Here is a 23,044-nt window from a genome sequence, read left to right as displayed (position 1 = left end):
TTACATAAGTTAACTAACTAAAAGATGTGCTTAGACAAGATATGTATTGATCTACTGAAAAACGCAAAGAACATCTAAAGACAGAAAAATAAGAAAATAAGTCTTGATTTAATTACTTCATTACTTTTGACAGTAAATATTGGTTGACATTTTTTCTTAATTAGATGTAAAATTGTAACAAGTGTTGAAAAAGTTTTTAAGTAATATTAAAATACTATATATCATTAAAATTCAATTGTCAATATCATGGCAATAAAAATCCCTCAATTACCAGTTTTCAATATTTAAATTGTATAATTAAAATTCAATGTCAATCATTTGAAACTAATTTAATGTTCAATTAAAAACACCAATTTTATTTATAATTATGATGAATTTTAAGAAAATTATTATTCGACAAAATCACTAATCGTCCCATCCCTACTTGTAACAATAATTTTGTTGATCCAATTTATACATCCTTGCTCTAAAACTGCTCCAAGTATTAGATTTTGTTGCTCTGAAAATTACTCCCAAATGGACTTCATCCCTTCCCACCCCTGCCTTTAGTTGCAAATGATGCATATTCAAATTTATGACAATATGATTTTAGTCTAAGGAACATCTAATTCTATTTTCCCAGCTAAGAATTATATACTTCCAGTTAAATATGTTCAATTTGTGCTTGTTTGCATATGTAATACAATTTCCATTTTATTAAGTGTTGCTAGGATATTTTAATATTCTTGTCTAGTTTCACAGTTTTTTCATTAGAAGTATTTTATTGAATTTAATCTACCTTTGATTCAAGACTGCTTATTTTTTGTGCAAATGATATATTATACAAGAACCTGTATTTATTGGTTAGGCATAACTTTCGATTTGCCAAGCATGGTACGTAGAAGTGAACCAGTTTTCAACTTCTTAAGTGTGTAATGTAAGCAGGTTTTACTGCTGTGTCTTTTTATTCTGTATCATGCTGTTCAGCTACCATCCTTTGCACATGCATCTAGTATATATATTTTTCTAATTTTCATCGCATCTACTACATTTTATTATTTTTCTTGTACTGTCGTGCACATATTGAATTTCCCCCATGTTGACTGTCTTAAATTGTACTGTGTAATGGATATTTACTCTTACTATTTTGATCTCCCATTACCCTAAAGGCCTGTTTACATGCGGTAAGTTGGTAATGAAATTTTATGTTGCCAAGTATGTTACAATGTATGTAGATAAGGGTCATTTACATGGGTATAGTTTATAAGTGGCAAGTGCATAAGTGATTTAGTAATTTAGTGAAATAAAAACGGTTTTATTTTTGTGGTTAAGTAGACCTATCTGCATGCGCCAGTGAGCGTGGCCTGCCGCTCTTGGAGGGATCTTTTTGCTCTCTCACGGAGGGGTTTATTACTTTATTTTGATCTCAAGTGTGAACCTGTTTGTGCTCCGTCGTCTCCTACCATTTCGTTAGAATTCCGTGGAAATATAAAATGGTGAACTAGCCAACCTTCAAGTTTGTTTAAGAATATCTTCGCCATGAATGTTTTTTGAACTATAGAAATGAAAACTACCTTAACAAACAAGCTAAAAATTATCGATGTTGGAAATAAATGGAAGCTGTGGAATATTCGGTCGACGTGCTACCAGGAGTTGAAAAAAAATCTGAAGATTGAAAAATATATCGGGTGTAGGTGTGGAGGATTTATTATATATTAAAAACTAGAGGGAGGGTTGGAATATTTCTCTTATCCAGAACGAATTTGCTGCCATCTATTGTAAAAATACATAATCAAATATTTAACACAAAGATAGCATCTCATTAAATTTAAAAAAAATAAAGTTAATAATTTTTATGTTTAATAAATTTTTATTATTTAATTTTCAAACGCCAAGAATCTTGTCCCATAATCTTTTCGGCTTACAAAAATAATTCGTAATTTATCTATTCTTTAACTTTGATTAAAATATCATGTAATAGATATTTACGCCAGTCTATAATATGTTGTGTATTGTTTTTTTCCCCTCCTGTAAAAGTGAAAGTGAATAAATGTATTCTTTAAAAATATATATATAATGTGGCTCTGATCACAGTATTCGTAAGTTCTACCGGATCATCTTCATCCATTGTTCCGGAAGCTATGAGCTTTAAAAAAAACACCTTTGAATGCCAGATATATAAAAAAATCATTATTATTCTCCCGCACGTTGTGTCTCCCTTCCTTCATTGATTCGGGTCGAATGTAGCGCGCCTCCTTAAAAATTATCCAATAAGCATCTAAATCACTTATCGTGTAGACACTTTTCTGCACAATCGGTAACTTGAAATTTAGTTACCAACTTAATCACTCACCGCGTGTAAACGGGCCTTAACTCTCCTCTCCCTTCCCTTCCCAAATTTAATTGTTTTTTATGTACCTTTCTCTTTTCTTGTATACTTTGACTTTCTGACATGACCACATTCTGAGGCAATGTGCTTTTATTGCTTCTGCAGCAGAGCCTGCTCAGTTCATTCTGTTTTATATCTTCCATTTTGCTTCTTCAAGAGTTGCAAATGATGCATATTAAATTTCCTGACAATGTGATTATACTCTAAGGAACCTCTGATGCAACTCTTAGCATAAAAGTTTGAAGAATATGCATATTTTTATCTTATGAAATGTACTTAATTGGTTATGGATATGCCTAGGCTTAGCTTATGATCATTGGGAAAATGATACATTACTGAAATATTCAAGAATTTATAGAAATGATTTATGTAAACAGGTTTTACTGCTGTGTATCTGTATTCTGTATCATTCTGTCCAGCTACCATCCTTTGAGCATGCATCTAGTACAGTGGCTCCCAACCTTTTTCAGTCCGCGTAACCCCGGCTGGATTGATTCCTTTTTGCGTACCCCGAATCCTTCAGGCATCTCTCCACCCCCATCTGTTTCACCCATTATAGATTCTGAAAACTTCCCTCAAAAAAGTATGTTTAATTAAATTAAATGGTCTATTTTTCATTATACAGTTTTTTTTTAATTTTTGAAGCAAGCAAATAAATCAAAACAAAGATTGGAAGGAAAAAAATTAATGTAATGTTTGGGACTATTGAATTACAAAGTTTTGAAAAATTGCTCAAAAGAGGATAAATACAAACTAATCCGGAGCTTTATTCAATTTGCTTCTATATTTGTTATGTAAGTATATGAAGAAAATGCTTGTCTCTCTATCTCACAACAAGCTCTGTGCTAACAAACTGCAACGAAAATATTATGGCTTTTCTAGAAATTTCACTGACTATATTCATCATCGCAGCGAGCCCAAAAACTGACTAGGTTCACCATTCTGCCATTGATGAGGATCTTCAGAGTGGTATGTGATGCGAGCTCTTACAATTTCTCTTTTTCCTGGAATTGACAATGAAGCCGGTTCAAAATAATCTTCTTTGAAAGAATTAGATATCTACCGATCACCCATTTCCAGCTCTGAAAAATATTTTACAATGATTTTAATCCTTCCAAGTTACAGACTGTTACATTTGGTTCGGCTTGTGACAGGAAATTGTGAACTGTTTCAAACACTTCCAAAAAAAGGGGCTACTTTGTGCCGAAGTTTGAACAGCCGCTGTGACGTCCCTGCATAATGACCCAGGATTCTGATCTGGTTAACTTGACACAATTGACACACAATGAGAGAGAGACAAATGATTCAAGAGAGTTTTTAGATTTTAACAGAAGTAAATTGATTAACATTTTAAACAATTATTTAGGTTACGATTAACAAATTAACATGAAAGTATTTTTCAAATTCATACCAATCCCCATGCAAGTCCGACTATACATATCACATTATAGTCCAGCAACTAAAGTTTGATGACCCTTCTTGAATTACACTAGCCGTGTTGTCATTGACCTTGACTGGAGCGAGCGAAGGTCACTGCCCGAGACAATGCTCCACATGGCAGGAAGTGGCAGCGTGAACTGCAGGCCCAATAGCTAGAACCGAGGTGACAATCAGGCCGCCATGATCAGAAGTGCCAAGCAATACAACAGGAACCAGGTAGTGACAGTAGTAATAATGGATGACTAGAGAATACGAGGAGCCATGAGATCTGGAACCAGCCTCAGATGTGCCGACCACCAGTGAAATGATTATATCATACTGCTAGTAGGACGAATAGATGATTTACCAAGACGTGATCACCTTACCTCAAGTGAAGTAGTAACGAATACAGAATTGGAAGCGGGTCGAATACTCGTGACTCCGGGTAAATTTATACCTGAAAAAGGAAGTGTGTTGGACCGACTATCTCAAAAACAATACATCAGAGCATCACCAATAGGAAAATATAATATCCAATTTTCATAATGAAAAGATAAAAAAGATAACAGATTTTTATAGGAACTTTTACTGAACAAAATTGGCAACAATAATTCAAAATTGTGACATGGTCAGGATCACACATTTTTCCAGTCTCTGAACAATGAAAATATCAGATTAATTTAATCAACCGTGCACGGTTATAAAAGGTAAGATAATATAACAAAGTTATATATATAAAATTCATTTTCTGTCTGATGTGTATGTTCTCTATACAAATCTACAATTTTAGATCGATCATAGCCAAATTTTGCATATATACCAAATGGGACTCGACTTGAACGATAAGCTACTTTAAAATTTTGTCAGAGCAGGGCAAAAATACCCCGAATTGGCAAAAAACTGTCAGGCAACAGTGGCTTTTGGGCCTCAACAATCACTTTCAGAATGTTTACTTTGGTTACTGTGGTTCCCTAGCAATGCGTTTCAGACATGTATATGCCTTTACAATGGTTTGTCACTTTTTCAATAGTCCTCAGAATCATCAGCTACTTTGACGAAGAGGCAAAGGATGATCCCCATAGAAATCAGTGTAAATTGCCGATTTTAACTGTAGAAATGTGGGAATTTAGTGGGGGGGGGGGGGGTTTCCTGCCACATCAATAATTTTAAAAATTGTATTGAAATATCAAGTTTGTTTAGAGATATGAAGCCCAGAAAATTAAATGAAGTAATTAGCCGGATCTACGTTTGAGTTGGATATCCAGGCAATAACATTGATTTCAACTTTTTATTTATATCTTCTCAAGCATAAAAAATATCTCTGTAAACTCTTTTGATATTCAACTGCATGAATTCACGTGGATTAGGATATTTTAAAATTAATTATGGGCCCGTAAAAAGTACATTAAAAAAATTCCACAGCTTTAATTAAGCATTTTTGGAAGCTGAAACAGGCAGATGGATAACTTGAAGGGGGGGAATCGAAATAACTAGCGCCCCTTAAAAAGGGAAAGAATATATTCATTTCTACGTTTCTTTAAATATAGATTTGTTTGTCATGAGTTGCACAGGAAGTCGCTATATTGGTTAACTTAGATATGGTTTGCATGTCCCTCAAAGAAAGTGGGAGATATCACTTGATCCAAAAAGCCTCATTGAAGAAAACTCGGGCAGCGCTGGATATTATAGCTAGTCCTATTATAAAATTATACAATTACAATTATATGAACATGTGTCAAAATAAGAGATAGAGGCGAATTTGGCGAATTCCCCCAGGGTTCCTAACTATTGTTACACCTCATCAGGACTTAACCCCGGGATAACCACTTAACTTCGGTATGCAAAAGCAAAGCGTTGTGAAGGCCGTCTATGTCTTCACACAGCATTTTAAATGACTTGTAGTTGGTAGGATTCACCTTGCAGACTTGCCAATTCTCTGGATTTAGGTGGGGGACTCTGGATTTTCACCCTTTTTCCTGCTCTCCGGATTTGTTAAAATTTCTCTGGATATTGGCAGAAAATTAGATTTTTCACGTCGTGACGTCAATGGCTTCTGTCGTTAGGGAAAACACCCATAGAGGACAGCCATGGTAATTTTTGTCGAGCAGCCATGAGAAAAGTCTTGGTGACCACGTTTAAGTTACTGGCAAAGATGTGACTTTGTTTACGTAGCGTTTATCGGCAATCATTTATCAGGGGGGATGACCTTGAATATTAACAGCCATGTGGTAAACACAAGTTTTTCATCAGCAGCTTTGTATTTTGAAGTTTTTAATTGCTTCCTCTGATGAAATATGTCATCAGAAAAAAAATATGAAACTTCTTTTTTACGAGTTCATGTACCCAAGATTATTAATCACTGATAGCATCCACGAAAGGAAACACTCGTGTTTTATGAACATTATGTAGATGTGATTTCTCTATTCTACATAGACATTGAATTATATTCTGCTCATTGTTAATGCAGAAACCCGTCGGGGGGAGTTTTTTTGTAATTGATTTAAAAAAATTGCCAGTATTTTTTTTGTAAAAAAAAATGTTTGATTGGGTTTATGAGCTGAGAGGGGATACCCCCTCCCCCTGGTAGAATCTCCGGATTTCTGTGTGTGTTGGCACATCTGACCTTGATAAAGTTGACAACTTTGACTACTTCATCAAGAATGTTTCACAAATTTGGAGGCAAAGATTTCGAGATGCATGGCTTGGTGTGAATATAGCAGTGAGTCCATTTCATTTTAGGTGCAACTTCTGTCATGCATGCACGAAGGCCTGAGTAGCAAACTTCCATGGATTTTCTTCCATCTGTGGTCAGCCCAACGTATTTTGACCATTGAATTCCTATTTCAATGAAATAATGATCAATTGTTTCAAATAAGTCTTTAAGTCGTACGACCCCTTCAATGGGTGACAAAAAGATTTTCTTCGAATTATCTTTCAGGTACTTAGAAATTAAAAGTAGCACAGAATATTACACAATGTCTGTACTTTCGTCGACTTGGATAGAAAAAAATTTGCTGCCTTTGATGTGACTTATGACTGTGTTCTCAACATCGTCTGCAATGTCCTGTATTCTCTGCTACACCATATTATTTGACAGATATTAAACTCATTATATGAGCACTTTCTTCTGTAAACATGCATCTGACAGCATCTTGAATGCACAGTGAAATTACATTTTTTTTCTCGTCTCGCAATACGATAGTGCTAATGTAGGAGGTGGTCTCAGTAGCTTTGACAGAATCATATTTGGCAGATCCAAAATATGTTATGTTTACAGGTGCACTATACTTCATTTTGGTGTTTCAGTCAACTTCCGCTTCTGCACAGATCCAGTTTTTAGCCACTGATCCATTGCATAAATCACAGTAGTAGGGCTTGGTTTTTGTGTACAGCTCGGCATGCGTGCGTCAACAATGGAATTTAAAACTGCAAAGATAAGTGAACCGAGAGGAAGGAATGCACGAATCCTGATCATAGATTCGGCGCAGGTGGGGGGGGGGGAAGCTGATCCTTCCAGCGGATGCCATCCTTCTTTTATGGAAGATTTTATTGATAGGGAGGTCAATATATTACAACTGGCAATATTAGTAAAAACCTCTACCTACTTTTTTAAAATTCTTTTTAATTTTTTTGTTTCTTTTTAGATGGGTGGCCGCCATTACCATTTTCGCATACCCTTAATGGTCTCTCACTTACCCCCAATTGGGAACCGCTGATATGTATTTTTTCAATTAGCATCTACCACATATTTTTTGCACTGTCTTGCACGTATTGAATATCCCCCTGTGGACTGTCTTGAATTGTACTATATCACCTGCAACACATACTTTTCTCTCACTATTTTGACTTCCCATTGCACTGTAACACTTCTTTTCCTTCTCAGATTCAATGGTGTTTATGTACCCCCCTCTCTCTCTCTCTCTCTTTTTTTGTACACTTCAGCTTTCCAATGTGATTATACCCTCTGAGACAGTGATGCTTCTATCACTTTGACAGAAGCTACTCATGTTCAGTTCATTCTATTCTACATACAAATGCCACAACAGGCAAAATTCCCAAAAAGATGCCCATGAAAAATATGGATGTCGAATACATATCTAAATATCTTCCGTTTTGCTTCTTCAAGAGTTGCAAATGATGCATAATTCAATTTCCTGATAATATGATTATACTCTAAGGAACCTCTGATGCAACTATTAGCATAAAAGTGCAAACAATATGCATATTTTTATCTTACGAAATGTGCTTGATTCGCTATAAATGTTGTTGAGCTCATCTTGAAAAATTCATTTGAAAAATATTGATTGACCTAGTTTTTGGTTGTTTTCGGTAGATGTGTTATCTTTATTTTTATTCCTTCTAAGCATGGCCCAGGTCTTTGACCACCTGCTTGTATTTCTTCGTTGAGACACAGCAGCGGGACATATTCTTGTTAGGAGGAAGGCTCACCTTAATTGGGAAAATTATACATTTCTGAATATTCAAGAATCTGTAGGTTCTTGAATAAGGGTAGGTTTCTCCAGTTAAAAATAGCATTGGAAAACTATTCTTGTATTTTAATTGAAACATATTGTTAATTATTGTAAGAACCACCTTGGTTAGTTCTAGGCTTGATTTGCTTAAATTTAAATGCACGTGGCTTACTAAATACACAGAGTTATCTTTAAAAAAATTAGTCATTCTATTTCATTTGTCACTAGAAACATAATCAAAGCATTTGAGTTAAATACTGAGCCATTCTGTGATGGTTAGCAGTGTCAAAGCAGAAATACAAACCTGCAAAATAATTTGTGCTTTTTCATTCTTACAATTTGGGCAAAGGTAAGTATCTATAATAGAAAACTTCAGCTTTAACTGCGCCTATAACCCTCAAAGCAGAATATGCCAAAGTCTGTGACGTATGTCGCAGAACATTTAGTGCTACGGCAGCACAATCTGTAAGAATTTTAAGGAAAAATATATATACAGAAAATGCTTTGAGATTTTTATCGCATAACATTTCTAGTCAGCCGAGGGGTCATGGCAAAACAATGCAAAACATTCTGCTTTGAGGTCTACATCGCGGAAGCCGAACTCCCCATTACTTTGACAGACCTGCCAACTCTCCCGATTTAGGCGGGAGACTCCGGATTTTTCATCCTTCCTCCCGCTCTCCGGATTTTGGCAGAAAATTAGATTTCACGTTGCCGTGGTGTCAGTAATTACCGTCGTCGTTAGGGAAAACAGCCGTAGTCATTTTCATCGAGCAGCCGTAAAAAAAAGTATTTGTGACCGCATTTAAGCAACTGGCAAAGATGCGACTTTGTTTTCGTAGCATTTATCGGCAATCATTTATCAGGGGCATGACCTTCATTGCCGAAATTCCTGTATAATCGTTATTGTATTCCATTAACGGCCGCGCGTAAACACGTTTTTTCATCCGCAGCTTTGTAATTTGAATTTTTTTTAATCGTTTCTTCCGATTAAACATCTTCAGAAAGAAAATATAAAACTTTAAGGTATATACAGCTAAATATAAAGCTTTTAAGAATTCATATACCCAAGATTATCAATCATTGATAGCATCCACGAAAGGAAACACTTATAATTTATGAACAGTATGTAGATGCGATTTCTCTATTCCGCATGGAAAGACTGGCATATAATTATATTCTCAGGGGCAATGCAGAACGTGCCTTGGGGGGGGGGGGAAAGAATGTAACTTTTTCTTAATTTATTTAAAAAAAAAAAAATTGAAAAAAATTTTAATGTTTTTTTGTTTTTTTTTTTGATCGAGTCGAGGGGGGGGGGGTACCCCCCTCAGGAGAATCTCTGGGTTTCAAAAGTTGGCACGTCTGCTTTGAGTTGACAACCACTAACTAGAACAGAATTGATCTATTTAATTTGTGTGGTTTTTTCATACGTAGTTTCTTTATAATTTCTGGGGTCATAGCGTTGCCTAACAGATAGTGGCCAATAAATTTTTATTTTGTAAGAACGTTTATTTCCAGCAGGTAATGCCAAAATTTTCAGTTACTGCTATACAAGTGTGATAGTTATTTCCTGGGCATTTCATTTGCACCAACCGAGATTTTGTATTGAGGCAAATCGCGGTATTTAACATTTGAATTTTTTTTATAGCCTGGCCAGCCATTTCCTCAACCAACTGCTGCAGCCACTGCTCCAGTAAGTGTAGCTGCACCAGTTCCCGCACCCCAACCAGCTCAGCCTGGGGCACCACCACCTGGTCCAGTTCCTCCAACATCTGTGCCAGCACCAGTTCCATCGGCTGCCAGTCAACCTGCTCCAGCAGTTCCCGTGCCAGCACCCGTACCAACAGGAGTGCCTGCACCCGGACAGCCACAGCCATTCCCAAGTGCAGCTCCTCAGGGACCGGGACAGTGGCCTGCTGCTCCAGCTCCTTATCCTCAACAGTTCGGCCAACAACAGCCCAACGCATTTGTGGGGTATAATTTCCCAAACTATGGCCAGCCACCTTTTTCAGCTGCACAGACGGCAGCACCAGCGCCACAGTAATGGTGAGTTAAAAGTGGTTACATAATAACATCACATTGTTAGAAAATTAGATGTCTTTTTTGTTGAATATTTAAATTTATGTCAGTAAATTTATTCCAGCTTCAAGAGTCTGCAATGAGTTTTTGATTGTGTGTGCTTGAGCTTTTTTGATTTTCTATAATTTGGGGATCGACGGCTTAGCTCATGTGTTATAGTTTTAGAATGTCAATACTATCTTCGGTGCATGGTAATGCTTCAAAGAAAAAGCTTTAGAGGGCCGTCATTAAAATAAATTCATTTAGATTGTAAATAATGGCTTCAAATTAAATTATTCTAGCTTATTGAAAACTAATCTATATCAGAGATAATTTTCTTTACATATAAATGGAATTTATCTAGTAGGAAGGGGGCAAGGTTTCTGTGCTCTCCATTTTTAAAGTAGGGAATCACTCTCATTATTGCTAAACTGTTAATTTTTCTGTGGTGCAGAAAAGGCTTCTCTGGTGGGGAAAGATAAACACATTGAATATTTCATTAGAGCGGGCCATGACGGATTGCAAACCACCTGCACTTCCTAGGTTGCCTGTTTGGCATGGCTCTTCTATTTTTCATTCCATATCGTAGCAATTGCAGGTGATTACTATATCATGATAGAGGGCAGCTCTTCTCTGAGATGATCGAAAGGAGTAGATAAATGTCTAGTATATGGATGTAATGGATTACACACATTGTTTTGTGACACTATTTTATCGTTGTTTGTTGTATATATATTTATATATATTTTATGAATTTTTTTGCTTTGTGAGATCAGCAATGAACTTTTTTTTTCAGTTTATCATTAGCAGAATGAGGAAAGATGAAATGCTCTTGTTTTGAGGGGTTATTTTACTTGTGCTTATTCAAAGCTATACCCTTATTTGTGTGTGGAAGGCACCATGGTTGTTGCACTACATTGTGCGTTAAATGATTGAAATGAGTTGTTCGTTTTTCTTATTCTTTGTGGTTGGATATTATGTTCGTTCCTTAACCAATTTGCTGATTTTTGCTGTGACAAGGTTATTTGGACTGTTATTCTATTGATTTTATTTAGTTTGTTTTTCATGTGAATGCATGAAATAATGCAAATTGATGTCTTCTGTTGTCTAATGTAATTTCCTGTTTTCTTTATTTTTTCGTTGTATGAAATATTTCCTTTTTTTAGTTGTATGTATGATTTGTTTTTCTCCTTATTTTGCTGAGTGGTTTCTTGTGTTTTTTTTTTCAGTATTTTTTTGCCGAGTTGTCATAACATGTTACAAATCACTTGTGCTAAGGCTGTGGTTATTAATCAAGTTCTGATTTTACATGTTGGTTAATTTTGGTCCAATTTTTTTATGCTGTGGTGGTTGTTTTTGTTTGTCGTGGTTGATGTTGTTTGGAATTCGTTTTGAAATTGCGATCTGATTCATTGCACCTGTAATTATAGCGTAGAGAATGAGTTGCACATAGGCAAGGGCTGTGCAAAAACGAAGTTGCAATAAATCCAGTCCAAGTTGGTAGGTATAAAAGATTTTCTCTATCTGAGGGGGCTACCAGGCTGTGTATGGTAAGTAAGGTATAAATAACAGAAAAATTGCAGAATTGTTTTTTGCTGGAATTTTTTTGACTGATTTGTGATTATGATTTTCGCCCCTTGCCCCTGTTTAGTGTCATTTATCAAAAAGTGTTATTTCCTTTAAATTGCTGACTTAGTTATGTGAAGTTTGTTGTTTTCTTCGTTTTGTGTATTTGCAGAGTATCTTCTTGAAAAAAAATCGTTTTATGTGCAGTGATGATGATGTCCATTGAAGTTATTTGACCATTTGTGACATGTCAGTTTCAAGTTATATTTCATGCCAAGACGTCTTGTACAAGTTAAATTGTTCTGTGTTGAATTGATCAATCAATGTGACTTGATGTTTACTTTGCTACAATGGAACTAACTCGCCTGCACAGTATTTAGTGCTACACATTCCTGTTTGTCCATGTTCTATTTTTTTGTTTTCTATCTTTTGTTTCTCTTTTTTTCGAGCTCTGCACTCAAGATACTTAGCGCAAGTGTTAAAAGCCACGTGTAAATCCATACTAGTGCTGGGAAAATAGCCAGTCTCTCGCACAGTGGCAAAGTGGATGAAAAGGGTAAAGTTGTTCTAGAGCGTTGTTTTTTTTCTTTGTGAAAAGTATAACATCCCATGTGTGCGTGTTGTTACTTTCGTTTATTGATTGTAAATAAGTGCATCTAGTTTTGTTTTTTAATCATACTGATATGTTTTTAGTTCGATTGACTTGCAATTAGTGTTTTGTCCATGTGCATTTACGAAAGTATCACAAATTATTTCGCTGTTCAATGTCTGTCTCTGGTGTATCCTAATATTTGCCAGATTCGTTTTTGATACGATTAGTTTTTCCTGAATAATTTTGTAAGTAAATGTCTGAAAACTTGAAGGATCAGGTGAGTTAATATTGTTGAGAGATTGGTAGTGATGACAGGAGACTGGAGAAAAAAAATGGTAAGGTCATGCTAGGGTGTGTCTTTTTTAAAGAAGTGACATAATTTGCACCTGTCTTTTAGTAGTTTATGCAGTTGGTTTTTTTTTCTCCCCATGGTTGTGCTTTTCTATTCTGTAGCAAAATTAGCTTCCGAGTAATCCGCCGAATCATAAAGAATCTGCAGAAGGTATTCCTTTTTGCCCATCGTGTTTACTTTTTGTCTTACGAAATAAAATCATTTGTCATTTTCAAAAATTATGTGTTTTGTGACTTTTTTTTTTGACGATTTTTGGTTTTTCATTGTGAACTTATTGCATGAAAGCAATTAAGAGAGACAATGTTGCTCGTTATACAAAAGAAATACCTTTTGTATACAGTGAGAATGATGAAAACCAACTATTATAACTCAAAATATGAAAATAAGATACCAAACTGCTATGTTGAAGCTAATATTCTTCCTTCTTGAGTGGTAGAAAGTCTGTTACAGCACAGACTGCTCACTTGAGCACAATACGTGGTTATGATGTCGACCCGTGATGATGGCAGAGGAAGTGATATTTCATTTGATAGTGATAATGATGCATACGATTGTGATTGTAGTGTATATATGATGGAGTGGAAGAAAATGGGCAATTTTAAGAATTGAGCGCTAATGTTGGAGAAATTATTATATACGCCATATTTCTCTATTTGGGCCCCCTTTCTTTCACTCAACCATCTATACATTCCTACACTTCCTGTCCTACAATCATAATCGTATGTATCACGGGTTGGCCTCATAGCAACCACGTGCTGTGTTCAAGCGAGTAGTCTGTACTATAGCAGGGGTTATACACTATCTACCAATAAGTATTTGGACACCTGTGATAGAAAAGAAAAACTAACTTTATTCAAAATCAATAGTTGGTAGAGCCTCCACGAGAGGCAATTACAGCGTGAAAGCTCCGGGGCATACTTTCCATAAGTCCTTGTGTGACGGCTAGTGGTATTTTCTTCCACTCTGCTTGGAGAAGACATGTCAGTTCCTTCACCGATTTTGGACGGGTAGGGCACCCCTTAATTCGGCGATCCAACTCGTCCCAGAGGTTCTCGATAGGGTTCAGGTCTGGGCAGGCCAGTCCATTCGATGAACCCCATTGGCACCATACCAAGCCTTGGTTAATCTCGCAGTATGACAGCTGGCATTGTCGTCCTGGAAGTAACAGGGGTCCACCCCGTAAAACTGCCACAACGTAGGAAGCACATTGTCATCCAAAATAGTGCAGTAGGCATCGGCGTTGAGCTTATCATGAATGGGGACCAATGGTCCCACTCCATACCAGGAGAAACACCCCCAGACCATAATTCCACCTCCGCCGAACTTGACTGTTGGCACAATGCATTCTGGCAGGAGACGTTCTCCAACCAAACCCAGACCCTGCCATCCGAACGGTAGAGGGTGAACCTTGATTCGTCGCTCCAAAGAACCCGTTTCCACTGATCTACGGTCCAATTTCGATGTGCTTTGCACCACATTAACCGAACAACGCGGTTGGACTTTGTGATCAAAGGCTTATGGGCAGCAGCACGACCATGAAAACCAATCAGATGTGCTTCCTTACGGATGGTATTCATTGAAACTACTCCCGGATGGCATCTTGCATGCGACTAATGCCGATGTTGTTTCCTACACGATATATACCGGCGGAGGGCGTGACGTATCTCAAGACCGCAGATATCGTCATTTGCATAGGTGTCCAAATACTTATTGGTAGATAGTGTATTGGCCTCAAGACAGCAATTTGGTGTCTTATTTTCATCGTTCTCACTGCTTGCCATACCTATGGTAACAATCTCTTTACAAATATCAATTATGGTCAAAACATGTTGCCAAGTCAATCTGAAATCCCCAAGAATTTTCAAATTTGACTCTTACATTATGCAGGGTTGGGAACACCACCAAAATAGATATCTTGCGCCATCCTGCTCCAATAGTGTATTTTTCTGCGCCAAATAACCAAAATAGCGAATTTTGCTTCAGTATGCTCGGAAATGAGGCCAAAAAATTTTAGTTTCTGTTTGCCGCGAAACGATTCTTTCCGAGAAGAGTGTTTTATTCCTCTGTACTGTAACTATCGGGCTTTCCATCGCGAAACCCTGATAATATCCGTGATCGTGCAACTGAAGATGGTTTGCAATAATCTGTCAGCTTTAAAGCGCAAGTGTGAGTCAGTTTCCGTTTTGAAAAGAACGTCGCTACTGGAAGCAGCAGAAATTACTGGAAAAACCGCGAGACACCCAGGCTCTGTCGCAAGAAGCAACGTAAGCTCTTGCCCCCACCCCAGAAGGGGGAGGTCCAGGGCATCTCCGGCAAAACCATTATTTATTGATACGTCAAAGATTACATAGTGAAAGGAAATTAAAAATTATGCAAAAAGAATCAATCAAGTTAAAGTCAAGGTGCAACGGGCATAATAAATAATCGTGGAAAGTTGTATAAAATCATATCGCAAAGGAGCAATTAGAAATTTGATTAAATTAAATTTGAAATTAAAATTGAAAATAAATAAATTTGATTGATCGAGGATTGTTTGACAGAAAGGCAGAGCATTCCATTGCGCACGGGCAGTTCAATACACTGTCCAATTCGCTTTTGATCACAGTTGAAGGTCTTTAAAATATCTCCGGGACACTTGATGATAGATTTAGGATTTATCCTGCTCCCCGCCTTCAAACAGTTCCACCAGCGCACTGTCAGGGTGAAGACGCGGCGATCTCCTTAACGGAGGTGCAGGAGCTGGAGGATACGGATCCCTTATCTTCCCAGGATGTTCAAGGAATTTCACCATTTTTCTTATCTTTTCTCTTGATTCCTCTCGACGTAGTATGCCAAGCATCCATGGTCTGTGTAGATGGGCAGCCGGCGAACGGAAGTCATAGGGTGTCGTTTCTGGACAGCATGTGGCGTTGTTCCGGGGCGTGCCAGGCTCAAGACAAGAACATTTGTCACTGGCAATCACTTTAAAGCGATTTAAGTTTGCCGGAAAAGGTCCATGACCGGTGACAAATAAGATGAGTTCGCGTAACCAGCCCCTGCTCCTAGTATCTACTTTCCTTATAACTTCATGATTTGATCTTCTTGATGCCTCCGGTATATCCCAATCCAGTTGCCACTTTGCTATCATGTCCCTCCAGAGGAGAGACTTGGCGTACGAAGCTGGATATGAGAGTTCCTCGCAAAAGTCTCGGGTATTGGTCGCTTCTTTAGCTGCCGCATCCGCTAGCTCGTGTCCCCACTGGCCGTTGTGGGCTTTTACCCAGGAGATGCGTATTGAAGGATGAGATACTAGTATACTACTGATCCTTCTGGCCATTGCATTTTCAGAGTGGATTTAGAATGGCCTGGATACTCGAACGGCTATTCGATCTTATTACAGTCCGTGCCCTTTTTGTAGCTGCATCCAGAGCTGCTGTAAATATAGCGAACATTTCAGCTTGATACTGAATATACTGAATTGTTTTCTTTTAGTTTAGCAGCCCATTTATCCACGATCTCCGTTCCGACGGTTTTTATACAGGCAGCTCCTGTACCTGATTCCAGTTTAGAGCCGTCAGTGTAATATACGACGGATTTCTCCTTAGGTATATCGTCCTCCGAAGAATCTAGAAGTACTTGATTGACCTGCAGATTCTGCAGGATGAGAGGACCAACCTATAGTCTTCTGCTCGAAGGCGTCCGGGACTAATGTTCCTTCAAGCAATGAACGTGACTCTGGCCAGGAATTCCATCTTCAGGGATAATGGCGGAAGCCCCAGAATCACCTGAAGAGCATTTGTAGGTGTAGTTCTGTACGCACAAGAGATATATATCATTTATCAGGGGCATGCCCTTCGTTGCCGAAATTCCTGTATAATCGTTATTGTATTCCGTTAACAGCCGCGCGGTAAACACGTTTTTTCGTCCGCAGCTTTGTAATTTGAATTTTTTTAAATCGTTTCTTCCGATTAAACATCTTCAGAAAGAAAATATAAAACTTTAAGCTATATACAGCTAAATACGTATAAAGCTTTTAAGAATTCATATAACCAAATTATCAAACACTGATAGCAACCACAAAAGGAAATGCATACTTTATGAACAGTATGTAGATGTGATTTCTCTATTCTGCATGGAAAGACTGGCATAGAATTATATTCTTCTCAGGGGCAATGCAGAACGTGCCTTGGGGGGGGGGGGGGGTAAGAATGTAACTTTTTCGAAAAAAAATTTTGATTTTTTTTTTGATCGAGTCGAGGAGGGGGGGGGGGTACCCTCGGGAGAATCTCCGGATTTCAAATGTTGGCACGTCTGGATATCTTTTTTCAACTTTTTTCCCGAATTTTAAGCCCAAAGAATCGGGGGGGGGGAAGAGTCCCTTACGTTAAAATACGGAATACCTTCGTCAGTTTTGGGTCAGAGCAAGTAGACTGCTGGTAACAGAAATTATTTTTAAAGTTGAGAAATAAAAAATATACATAAATAGTTCAGAGAATATCTTTTTATTTAAAATGACAAGAGACAATTTGTTTTACTTGGTGAAAACTGTTGGCACTATGACAAAAAATAAAACGAAAAAACGCGATATTATGTTGATGGGCGACAATAAAAATTTCTCTTTATCCTTCACTCTTGCATGTATACTTCCATATCCATTTCATACCCGATGCAGTTTCTGTGAAGAATGGTATTGACCAACCAAAGCGGTTTTTTAAAGTTCATACAGGATTCTTGAGACAAAAAGTCCTTTCTCTCTCGACGTGAAATGACTTTCAGAGAACTACAGCTATGCAACATAGGTAATGCGTAGGTGCAGATGCTTCCGATTTACGCGGACTCCTTCCAATCTTTTAGCTTTAGGCTGTGCTCATAGTGGAGCGAAGAGGTAGGAAAGAAAAGAATTCATGGAGAGGAAGAGATGTGTCCGCTCAGTAAAAGAGGAGGAACATAGAGAAAATGGCTGGAGGGGGGGTTCTAGAATGTAAGGGTGTGATGATCCGTCTACGGAAGAGCATGGGCGATGCTCCCCCCCCCCCCCGTATCTCCAGCGTCAAAGGTGAAGTTGACTGATCTAATGTATATATGCATATATAAATTGACATCATCGTGCTCCCCACCCCAGACTTCCGAGTCTATCTCCGCCTATGCGGGAGAGAGGGAGAAATGAACCACACAATCAGCAGATTAAGGTAAAAAAAACCAGGTTTCAAATCGCGCACCTCGTTGAGTGACTTTTTCTCCTCGCTTCTGTGCGTGTAGTGTCTATTACGCAGTCTCGTGCCACTTTAAAGTGCGAACATAGTTCATGCTGGTTTCCGATTCTGCAAGTCCGCGCCGTTACGGATTGGTTGAAAAAACCTGAAATTCAAAATTTTATGCAATCTGTAACTGCTCGGATTTGTAAGAACCAACCATGTGCGCCCCCCTCCCAACCCAGCATCAAAGGTAAAGTCGACTGATCTAATGTATAGATGAATTGACATCATCATCGTGCCCCCCCCCCCCAACTTCGAAGTCTATCTCCGCCTATGGAACCAGCGTGTACTATGTTCGTAATCTGGTCAGGAACCAGATTCTTATTTTTCGTACCTTTATACAAAGTCCTCATTGTGCTACGCTTGAATGGAAAATACCTAAAGAAAATACTTTGTGTTCTTGAAATTCTAGGCTCGTTTTTCTCTGGGAACTTATGCCGATTTTTTTTTTTGTACTTGTAATCCTATGTTGCCAAATATGATGTCAAAAGTAAGCGAAGTTGCTAATTGTTGCTTTCAAAATAAATCGGGGTGGCGGAAATACGGGAACGTTTTGGGGAAACTAGTCATCTGATGTACTCTTAAAAAAAAACAGCGAATAACGGTCCTTACAAAATTTAAAGTGCAATCATGATAGCCATTCGTTGTCAGTTCCGTCTTTAGTAAATAGATGGCGGCATCCGAACTTGTACATAAGAGAGCATAAATGCATTATTAAGTTACGTGAGGATAAAGGTTTGTACCCCGTTGACGCACAGTGGTGGTCATGGTGACCGACAAGCATCGCGAGATCCCGAGTTCGAACACCACTGACGCCATGATGTTTTGTGGCAACAGGCCTACAAACGGTACAGATATCCAATCATTACACTTCACTTCTGAAATATAGATGGCAGCACTGAAAAATCGAAACACTAGCTGTTCACTCAGACTTAGATACCTGCACAACCCACAGGTAGTAAACTGCACGTGGCGATAGATCGTAGTTGTGTTCGGTTTGAAAGAAAGGTGATCGGCTCAGTGACGGATTAATACAGTTCATTAGCAAGTACAACTCTAACAACATAAATACGTTACGGCCATGTATATACAGTACATACCCACACACGTTCCGACATGTACCGCTTCGTTAGAAATTCCTCATCGAATGTATACGAGGTGCATGTTCGGTCAAGTGGAAGTGTTAGGTTACTGATATTGTGGATGACAAGACAACTAGGTCATATCGCGTCGAGGCAGTTTACGGACTGAGTATTGGTCAGGAGAAGTTTTGTCAAAGAAATAATCGGCTATAGAACTCAGACACCCCTAAATATCATTTGTTACAGAAGGCGAGTACATACACCCAACGTATTACTTTCAATATAACAGTGTAATTTATACTTACTTGATAATTTACTGGATGCAAATTGCACATAGCTGTATCTCCATTTTATTTGCAGGTCGAAAGGACTTCCCCACGCTCACCCTGTATTGTTATGGATTTCTACGCTATATGGATTTTAATGCTATTACACGTGTCGCCCGTGATCGAGTCTTTCCTCTAATGCCCTGGATTAGGAGTTAATCGGTTAAAAAAACAATTGACAATGAACAACGCGGAGCACGAAATGACAGGCACTTGGCATCCTTGTACGTTTAAAGGAATGACGGTTAAAATCATCAGATCAGTTTTTGAGCAAGGATTCCGGACAGTTTGGTTCTTCGGAACTGATGAAACGTAAATGATTGGTTTTAGTTTCGCACAGCAACTTCTCCACGTTCATCACCGGAAGTTCGAACAGCAAAGACAGAACGATGGATACTGCGTAAGTTATCACCAGGTTACCGATGAACAGATAGACCTGCAGCGAATAAAAAATACGTCATTATAATCAGTAATGAATGGTTACAATCACAGATTCGGTAATTTTTATGAATATTGGGGAAAGAGGGGGGGGGGGGCTTGTACGATGTTACACTTTGCGCAAAGAGGAAAAAATCGTTTATATTAATTTTTGTATAGAATTAGGATTTGCTCGAAAACCTAATTCTCATTCTCCAAAGTTGGCAGGTATGCCATATTTTGGTGACTTACGAAGTGGAGTTCTGATGCGTGTATCCTCCGAATAAGTGGGTTCCGACTTCTATAAGTTCCACGGCAAAAATTTTTGGTCGTGACTTATTCCACGTCCCCCACCACACACACACTCATGTTAGCGGTAGAGTTCTGGGACAACCGGTTTTTACTCTTTACAGCATATTCCGGAACCATGTTCACACATTTGATTGTTAATTTTAAACAAGGTGTTGACCATCGTGGGAAAGTCACGAAATGACAAAAAAGATAACAGTTGTTTTTACGAATAGAGATATTTTCGGGTTTTTCCCTAACAAGTTTCCGTGTACGGTGGGGGGATTTAATTTTGGCAACAAAATATATATATCTCTGTCTCTCGTGGAAAGTTTTCGGATTTTGAGAGAGATAAATGGCTTTTTCTCAGCCGGAGATGTCAAGGAAACAGTTATTTTCCGGATATTGTGCTGAGGTGAACTCGGAAAGAAAAGTCATCACGTCTCCGCCGGGACTCGAACCCAGGCGCTCTTGCATACCGGGCAAGCATGCTACCATCTACACCACTGGAGACATGACCCTGCCTTCCTTATTTCACGCACTGTGGCGTGAGGCGCTGAAGTAGAGGCATTAGTAGCCTCTTAACTTCAGGAAATGGCCCCCGGGTGGGACGGATGTCTCCAGTGGTGTAGATGGTAGCATGCTTGCCCGGTATGCAAGAGGGCCTGCGTTCGAGTCCCGACGGAGACGTGATGACTTTTCTTCCTGAGTTCACCTCAGCATAATATCCGGAAAATAACTGTTTCCTTTTTGGATTTTTCTCGGCAGTTTTACGTGCTCGATTTCATCGCCGAAAACCAGTCCCTCTGATCGGGCTTCCCGACGCAAAAGCCCGGTAGATACCTGCGATCGTGCAGTGGTGGTCGGCTGAAGATGGTTTTCCGACTTAACCCTTTCCGCGGTATCAGTGCCACAGTAGAAATCTCCAAACCTTCTGTAAAATATGCCACACCTTTTCAATATTATATTTTTTTCCGATTTTGTGCAGGTGATAGTGTTGCTCCTCCGAACCACGCCGAGAACAGTAAACCGAAAAGAAATACTCTAGCCTTTCTTATTTCGAACAAGGCTTTTTTCTGTTATCTAAATCAGTGGTACGTAAACATTTTGAATTGACAATAGCGACAATTTCTTCATCGGTTATTTCATACTGATCATCATAGTCTAGACGGGTGCGCCACTGTGCAGTCGGGGGTAACTAATTAGCTGCGGTAGAGTCCGGAGCAACAAAAACTAAACTAAGCTCACGCTCGCAACCTGCAGTTCTTCTTGCCAATTGATGCGTGTTTGTGTTGTTTTTTTGAAGCGGTAACGTCGGATAAACGAGACTCTACAGTAAATGTTTACTTTGTTTTTTGATGTACTTTAATGTCCCTTATGCAAGATGGAAGTGTAGCGAGGTGTATGGTCCTTGATTTTCGGCCTACCTTTTCGATTTACCATTCGTATACAGGGTGATTAAGAAAGAATCATCCGATTTAAAAATGATTCTACACTTGAAATCGACCATTAAAAAAAACTGTTCATAAAACGTAGACACCCCGTATATTCACATATTACTTATCATTCTATTCTGTGTTTTTAATTTTTAAGGAATATACAATTTTGAAATCGGGCGATTCTCTCCAAGTCACCCTGTTGTCAAATTGCTAACTTGATACCGTCCGCCGAATGCGCCAAAAGCACGAATGTGCAAATTTTCTTTCTTTTTTTTTATCAGCTGTTTGGATATGTTGTTTTGCTAAATCGTGCCTGAAACGCGAATGTAATACGTGCGTTTCATTGAACACGCGACCCACATTCCCTATTGAAACACGCGACCCACAGATTTAAATAAGAAGAAAAGCTTTCTCTCTGCCCATTGGCAGGTGGGACGCATGCTTCTGGGGGGGGGGGGGGACACAACGCAGTCTGAGTTCGTCATTGCCGAAATAAGAGGATTTTAAGATAATCTAAGGGTTAAGGGGTTATCTGAGGATTAAGATATCTCTTGCCAATGTATCGTTTACAAGGTTAAAGCGCAAATGCAAGTCGGTTTCTGTTTCGAAAAGATCACCACAGCCAGGGCCATAATTAGAGGGGGGCGGCAAAATTTTAGGGGTGGGAACAAAGAACACCGTTATAAAATTATCGCATTTTAAAGGCGTGAAATAATTTTTGTTCAGGGTGACTGATCATGTCTGCCCCCTGGCGGCAAAAATCCTAGTTACGGTCCTGACTACAGCGATCAGCAAAAACAACCGGGTCTCTACTGTCGATCGTCCACGAACCATATAAGTCGAGGAAAAGTTTACCTGTCGAAGAAACTTATTTAAAGAGAGATGAGAGAGTTACGCAAAGTTACTTACCAGCCACGACAAGGAAAAGTCAAAGACCGCTTCTCTGGTTCCGTAAAAAATGGCCATCAACATCGGGTGGACAAGGTAGGCTGAATAAGTTAATCTGCTCAATGGTACGGTGATGTGAGCCGAGAGTATCCTATTCAGTACACCTGGGTACGAAAGAAGACGAGAAACTGTTTGAGATTCCATCGGGAGAAATGATGCTCAACTTTAGAAAGAGTGGGAAAATGAACTGAAGATGTGGTACACAGTCGGACCCGGTTATAACGAACACGGATATTACGAATTTCCACATTTAACGAAGTTTTTCCATGTCCCATGAATTTCGTATTGCTTATCTGTGTTATTTCGATTGCTTATAACGAACGCCGATGTCAGCAATGCACGCCTATAACGAAATTTTAACCGGTTTTCGAACAATAATTTTCGAGAATTTCTTTGTATTCTTATCTGGGAATTTACCTTCCTACAGTGCTTAGCCTACAGCTGAAAAATGTTCCTTTTTTTCCCGGAAGACATTCTAATTGG

General features: G+C 38.6%; 2 protein-coding genes and 2 non-coding genes across 8 annotated transcripts in view; 3 read left to right on the top strand and 1 right to left on the bottom strand.

Annotated features, from left to right (window-relative positions):
* The window catches only part of LOC149087760 (far upstream element-binding protein 1-like), a 90,502-nt gene extending 77,457 nt beyond the window's left edge, over nucleotides 1–13,045 (top strand). For 2 of the 4 annotated variants that reach the window (XM_089231661.1, XM_089231664.1), the window contains exons 18-19: nucleotides 9,908–10,305; nucleotides 12,056–13,045. In XM_089231661.1, coding sequence (XP_089087787.1) covers nucleotides 9,908–10,303 — 396 coding nt within the window. In that variant the 3' untranslated portion in view covers nucleotides 10,304–10,305; nucleotides 12,056–13,045. Of the gene's footprint in view, nucleotides 1–9,907; nucleotides 10,306–11,747 lie in introns of all 4 variants that reach the window. The other 2 variants (XM_089231663.1, XM_089231665.1) reach the window with 1 other exon arrangement.
* Nucleotides 2,528–2,591, top strand: LOC149087762 (small nucleolar RNA SNORD42). The gene has a single exon (XR_016192626.1). It is a non-coding gene; the product is annotated as a small nucleolar RNA SNORD42 (small nucleolar RNA).
* Nucleotides 7,916–7,980, top strand: LOC149087761 (small nucleolar RNA SNORD42). The gene has a single exon (XR_016192625.1). It is a non-coding gene; the product is annotated as a small nucleolar RNA SNORD42 (small nucleolar RNA).
* Nucleotides 13,046–17,301: 4,256 nt separating the features above from the next.
* The window catches only part of LOC149087759 (O-acyltransferase like protein-like), a 60,238-nt gene continuing 54,495 nt past the window's right edge, over nucleotides 17,302–23,044 (bottom strand). For both annotated transcript variants that reach the window (XM_089231659.1, XM_089231660.1), the window contains exons 14-15: nucleotides 22,523–22,665; nucleotides 17,302–19,905 (exon numbers count right to left, since the gene is read on the bottom strand). In XM_089231659.1, coding sequence (XP_089087785.1) covers nucleotides 19,729–19,905; nucleotides 22,523–22,665 — 320 coding nt within the window. In that variant the 3' untranslated portion in view covers nucleotides 17,302–19,728. The remainder of the gene's footprint in view (nucleotides 19,906–22,522; nucleotides 22,666–23,044) is intronic.

Source organism: Pholcus phalangioides, unplaced genomic scaffold, assembly GCF_987345545.1.
Source record: "Pholcus phalangioides strain wild (caught in Gottingen) unplaced genomic scaffold, Ppha-v1.0 ptg000004l_1, whole genome shotgun sequence".
In the NCBI taxonomy this organism is placed as follows: Eukaryota; Metazoa; Arthropoda; class Arachnida; order Araneae; family Pholcidae; genus Pholcus; species Pholcus phalangioides.
The sequence above is the reverse complement of the archived record's forward strand: the minus strand, read 5'-3'. Positions and strand labels throughout refer to the sequence as shown.